This window comes from Lepidochelys kempii, chromosome 10, assembly GCF_965140265.1.
Source record: "Lepidochelys kempii isolate rLepKem1 chromosome 10, rLepKem1.hap2, whole genome shotgun sequence".
Lineage (NCBI taxonomy): Eukaryota > Metazoa > Chordata > Testudines > Cheloniidae > Lepidochelys > Lepidochelys kempii.
Window position 1 is genome coordinate 84335625 of NC_133265.1, and position 6000 is coordinate 84341624.

Consider the following 6000-nt stretch of genomic DNA (forward strand, 5'->3'; position numbering starts at 1 on the left):
TGCCCAGGACAGGCCCCACACACCAGGAGCGGAGCCGCCCCACAGCGGGCCCCATGCTGAGAGCCAGGGTCAGGAGCCAGCGCTGGCAGGGATCCCAGCCCCCGTGGACACAGGCCCCACTCTGCCCCACATCCCCAGCGCCCCATTCCTGAGCACAGTGCTCACCACCACTCCCGCAATGCCCCTCATGCCTGGAGTCATGGGGAAAGTCTCAGCTCTCAGGAGAGAGCAACAGGTCCTGGCCCTGGGCATTGGGGTGGGAAATGCGGCCACACAGCTCTGCCGAGAGCCCTGGGCTAGGACCCGCCCAGCCCCTTAGGCCCGTTGCCACACTGCCTGACGGGGGCGGGGACTCCCCAGGGAACAGCTGTGACCACTTTCCCCAATTCCCACCCACAAGCCCCCACAGGCTGCTGCCTCCTGGGCTGGGAGGTTTCACACCCTGCACCTGGCTGCATTTACACATGTGCCAAAGCCCCAGCAGCTGAGCCCAGCCTCCCTACGACCGGGCAGAGCCCCGCCTTCCTTACCAGGGCATTGGAGAGTGCTCTGAGCTGGGACCCCGCTCTGCCCAGGGTCCAGGTGTCATGGGACTGTGACAAAGTGGGACTGTTCTTAGTTTCCTCTGAATACTGTAGGGGTGCCTCAGTTTCCCCTAGGCATTTCTTAAGTCTCTAGGTGGTGGGATAAGGGGGTGTAACTGTTGCAGAGCAAAGGGCCAGGGTACATAAATGGCGACACTCTGTCTCCTGGCCACTGATGACTGGGGCCCTTCCCCCCTGCAAGGTGAGAGCTAAAGGGTCAGAGAACAAAGGAATCAGGTGACCTCCTGGCCTGGGAAAGGCACAAAGCCCAGAGGAGGAGGGACTGGAGGGAGTTTCAGTTTGGGGCTGGCTGGGACATGGAGTGAAGGGCAGACGTGGTTGTCTGGCTCACTGCCCCCCAAAATGGACCCGGCTGAGGGGATCCTGTTCTCTGCAGCTACAAGCTCTGTGTTAGACCATGTTCCTGTCGTCTAATAAACCTTCTGTTTTACTGGCTGGCTGAGGGTCCCGTCTGACTGTGGAGTTGGGGGGCAGGACCCTCTGGCTTCCCCAGGATCCCGCCTGGGCGGACTCGCTGGGGGAAGCGCACGGAGGTGCAGAGGAGGCTGAATGCTCCGAGGTCAGACCCAGGAAGGTGGAAGCCGGGTGAGCTGTGTGTCCTGCAGACAGGCTGCTCCCAGAGAGGAGACTTCCCCAGAGTCCTGCCTGGCTTCGTAGGGAGCAGTTCCAGAGCATCGCCCGGGGACTCTGTGACAGGGATCTCCATCTAGTTATCCGGGGCTGAATCCTGATCCTCTCTGTTGTGTCGTTCCCCCCACTCCCGCAAGCTGGGCCTGCGACACCCAGTTTCCTACAGGGGGACAGAGCTGTGAGATAATTGGGCACAGAATCACAGAGTCGCCATTGATACCATGTGTAACTAACACCGCACCGTCTATTGCAAAGGGCTTGCCAGCCCGTACACTGGGATCACTCACCCCCTGTGGAAATGCAGCCACCTCTGGGGTGGGATGCAGCAGCAAAATGACACAGCATGTTAGAACAGGAAGCTCAGAAGCATCCTGCATTCAGTGGACTCTAGTGAGGCCAAGTGAAATGAGCCACACAGGAACAGGGGCAGGACACGGGCTGAGCTCACCCACCCCAGGGCTAAGCCCCAAGTGATCTTTAATGAGCCCCAGTAGCCAGGCCATGTGTTGGGGGCACTTAGCACTAGCCTGCACCCAGCCCTGGGGAAGGCAGGACAGCCACCGCACAGGGGTGCCTCACGCCCCTTGCAGAGCTGGGATTCTGGGGGCTGTGCAGCGCTCTCCCAGGCCTGTGCATGCAGGAGAGGGCAGAGGAGAGCAGGGGCCCATCCCCCATCCCCCCCCCCCCCCCACAACCGGGGCAGTGGCCTCCATGGCTCCTTAAGGCAGCGGCTCCTCGTGGGCGCCAGGCAAGGGACCTCACATACTGGCTGGTTCGAGTCTCCTTCCCTGCCCTGGGGGTGCCCCAGCATGGTGGTGGTCCCATGGGGTCACAGGGATGTGAGGGAGGAAGGAAACGCTGGGTCCTCCCCCCGTACAGCTCAGGAGAATCCCTCCTGCAGGCAAAGGGCTTGTGTAGCATCCTCCCCAAGTGGGACCGAGGGAAACAGAGGCCCAGAGGGTGGGCAAAGGGAGCTGCCCAACAAGCCCCCACACCAAATCGATGTCTACCCACCCACGGGCTTATCATGGAGCCCACCGCTGGGGCGTGAGCTCTGTGGCCAAGCCACGAATAGAACCCAGGAGTCCGGGCTCCCAGACTAGTGCCCTAACAGCAGGGCAGCCTCCTCCCAAGCAGCAGGTCCAGTTCTAGCTAGGAGGCCGAAGCAGAGATGCCTGTTGATCCATAATGGTTCCCCCTTCCCTCCCCCAGCTCCCCCGGACGCCATGGCAGCAAGAGGCAGGAGGTCACAGACACAGGTTTATTCATTCACAGCATCACATCAGCTTTCAGATCTCTTCAGCTATTGTCCCCTGGCCTGGAAATAACTCAATAAATACCCTCCCACCCCTGCATGTGCCCCACGCCTGCACATCTCCAGCATGCTCCACGCCTGCACATCCCCAGCGTGCCCCAGGCCTGCACGTCCCCAGCGTGCCCCACGCCTGCACGTCTCCAGCATGCTCCAGGCCTGCACGTCCCCAGCGTGCCCCAGACCTGCACGTCCCCAGCGTGCCCCAGACCTGCATGTGCCCAGCGTGCCCCACGCCTGCACGGCCATGCACAGCGGCATTGTCCTCAGAAGGGGGCACACGATCCAGGGCAGAGTCCGTCAGCCAGCGACAGCAACAGCGTCCCTCTCATTCCTCCCGTGCGTGTGGCCCTCTACAGCCGGGCTCATGAGGACTTGCTCTGCCACTGGCTGCTTCTCAGGCTTCTACCCCTGGCCGGGCAGTGGAGATCAGTCCTGGGGAAGCAGGGCCTCCAGGAGGGAGAGGAGCTCGCTGGAGAGATCCTGCAGAGAGGAGCACAGGGATCAGTGGAGCCACAGCCCTGGCCAGACCCCCGGGCGCTGACTCCGGGATCCGGACGGAGAGGGGGGCCCTCTGAGCGGGACCCACAAACTGCCCCTGGAGGGCACAGACAGGCTGCAAGCAGGGCAGGGCCAGCGAGACCCTGGAGCGAGGGCACTGAGCCATTCGCGCTGCCCTGTCAGCCGAAGCTGACTCCCACAAGGGCCAGGGAAGCGGGGTGGTCTGTGTCAAGCCCCCACAGGCTCTGCTGTGCTGATCGGCTGAGCAGCCCTGAGCATGTAACTCCCAGCTCCCCATGCCTCAGCACCCGCCCTGGAAAACCCTTCCCCGCTGTCCCCCGCTTCCCCGGGCAGGGCATGCTGCCCTCCGCTCAGTCCCGGCCCACGGGCCACTGCAAGCGGCCGGGAATGTGGGGAGTGCCTGGTTCCCAGAGGACGCCACTCAGGCAGAGCCCTGCCAACTGCAGCAGTCACAGCGCCAGGCCAGGCGGAAGGCGGGTTCCCCAGATCTGGGGAACCGAACACGTCCTCTGGCAGGTAAACCGAGGACGCAGCCTAGGCTGACGAGGGGGCGGAGCGTGAACATACCTGGGAGGACAGGCCCGCGCCTGCAAACTCAGCTGGCAGCAGCATTGGCCCCGCATCCAGGGTTCGCGCCCCGTGCGGCTCGGCGGGCGTCCCCGCGGCAGGGCAGTAAGGGAGCGAAAGCCAAGCGGCCGTGTCTGTGCCGAGCGCCCCGTGCGGCTCGGCGGGCGTCCCCGCGGCAGGGCAGCAGGTGGGCGACAGCCAGGACGCTGCGGCCGGGGGGAACCCCTCCCACGGGGCTGGAGATGCTGCCTGGAGGCCAGGGGTCCTGGCCTGGCAGCAACCCAGCCCCTCGGGGCACAGCTGGCAGCGCCGGCGTGGGCCCTCTCTCCTCTGGGCCAGCGTCTCCTCGCTGAGCCCCAGCAGCTCCGACAGGTGGGAGATGTAGCGGATGGTGAGGCGCAGGGTCTCGATCTTGGTCAGGCTCTGGCCAGCCGGTGCCACCGAGGGGGGCAGGTAGCGTCGCAGGGTGTGGAGAGCCTTGGACAGGTTCCTCATGCGCAGCTTCTCCCGCTCGCTGGCGCTCTGCCTCTGCCCGCCGCCTGCCCTGCCCCGGCTGCCCTTCCTGCTCCCGTAGGCTGGGCGCAGGCCAGCCCTGCGTCTTGGCGTCAGCACCAGGCTCAGGGCTGCAGGGCAGCTGCTGCGGGGCTCCTGGGGAGCTGGGCAGAGGGGGTAGAGGGGTGAGAGGCCGCTGGAGTCTGTGGAGGGCGTTGGGGAGCAGCTGCTGTACCCCTCCGTGTTGGGCTGGACCCTGCCCCACTCCTGCAGCAGGGCCTGGCTCGGGAGCAGCTGGAGATCCCGGGCTAGGAGCTGGGCAGGACTGCTGGCCATGGCGTCAGGGCTTCTCAGGCTGCGTGTGGGGAGAGCGCAGCAGCCCCAGGCTTTATGCTGAGGCCGGAGGTGTGAAGTGGCACCTTCGCAGGGACCATCAACACATCAAAGCCCTGGGGGGCTGGGGGGCTGGGGGAGAGAGCTCCTTTGAACAGGCTGGTGTTGAATTTTACCCCAGCTGGGGTGGAGCTGTGTGACAGGTCACGGACCCCACGGAGCCCCAGCTGCCGGCCTGCGACAGAGCCTGCCCAGGTCCCCATGCCCAGCTGGCGAGGGCACGGGCGGCTCTGTGTGGCTGGGCTGGGCCCCCACTAGCTCGGAGGGGGTAGCTTGCACCCCACTGCCAAGGGCAGGATGAAGCCATATGTGGGAGGGCGCCCCAGAGGCTGTGTGCATGTGTTCCTAGGGGCGGTGCCAGCAGCCATGTTACTTGGTGGGGGACAGAGGTCCAAAGCCACACAGAGAGGATAAGAACCCAGGAGTCCGGGCTGCACGCCCAGGTGCTAACCATTATCCCACACTACTCAAACCTGGCCAGGCCCTGCCCTGAGTGATGGGGCAGGAGACTCGTCCTCACTCAGTGTGGGCTGGGGGCAGAGCTTGGGCCAGAGGGGCCTGGGGCAGATGCCTCCTAGAGCAGGGCCTGAACCAAAACCCATCCCTCCGGGATGCTGGAGCATCGGGCCCAACTCCAACTCCAGGCCCTGATTCCCCAGCCGGTTCCTGAGCCCAACCCCCGACATTCGGGGGGGGGCCCAGCAACCCAGGGAGATTCCCCCTGCACGGGCCTGGCCAGGAGCCTTGCGCCAGCTCCCGGGGCACCACTGCACTGCTGCCCTGCAGGCGCCGGGCAGCCTGGGCCAAGGGGGCAGGAGACAGCGAGGGACCAGAGCAGCCTGCCCCTCCCGGCCCCAGGCTAATGGCATTTCACACCCTGCCACTAATGAGCCCAGCAGCCGCATTATCACATCCAGGCCAGGCTCAGGGGCTCTGCCCCCACCCGGGCCTGCTGGCTGCAGGGGGCCAGGAAGAAGGGTCTGTCAGTCTGTCTGTCTGTGGCTGCCCATCAGCACGTGCGGGGTGGGGGGCAATGGGGTGAGAGGCCCTTTGCAGTGGTAGCTGTCATGGGGAGGGGCAGACCCAGCTCCCCAGGGCTGGGAACGTGAGGGCACCTCGCCACCAAGCACCTGCCCCAGCGAGGGGCTCGTTGTGCCCTCCGCACCCAGGGGGCAGCCACCACACAGCAGGGCTGGAAGTATCCAGGAGCCCCCGACCCTGGGGGCAGCAGTGGGCTTGGCCCCAGCTGTTCGGAGATGCTGCCCCAGAGCCTGCGGCCATCCCAGGCAGACAGCTCAGCTGCAGGGACCCTGTGCCCAGGGAACTGGAGCACTTGTGAAGCAAGAATATTAAACACACACCCCCAACACACACACATACCCGCTGGACACTCCCGGGGGGTCGGGAGGGGCCTCAGCAGGGAAGGGGCCAAAGCAGTGCATTGTGAGAGGGTGACAAGAGGGAAACAAGGTGCACCCG

General features: G+C 65.0%; 1 protein-coding gene across 1 annotated transcript; it reads right to left on the reverse strand.

Moving 5' to 3' along the window:
• Positions 1-2643: 2643 nt before the first annotated feature.
• On the reverse strand, positions 2644-4464 carry LOC140895203 (mesoderm posterior protein 1-like). Its single transcript, XM_073304660.1, has 2 exons — positions 3637-4464; positions 2644-3030 (listed from the first exon to the last, which is right to left on the reverse strand). The coding sequence occupies exons 1-2, from the start codon at positions 4462-4464 to the stop codon at positions 2977-2979; spliced, it is 882 nt and encodes a 293-aa protein (XP_073160761.1). The 3' UTR covers positions 2644-2976.
• Positions 4465-6000: the final 1536 nt, after the last annotated feature.

Coding starts and splice junctions, on each gene's coding strand:
- LOC140895203 (XM_073304660.1), bottom strand. CDS start 4,464: ATGGCCAGCAGTCCTGCCCAGCTCCTAGCCCGGGATCTCCAGCTGCTC. Junction 3,031..3,636: donor GCGCGGGCCTGTCCTCCCAG/GTATGTTCACGC, acceptor TCCTCTCTGCAG/GATCTCTCCAGCGAGCTCCT.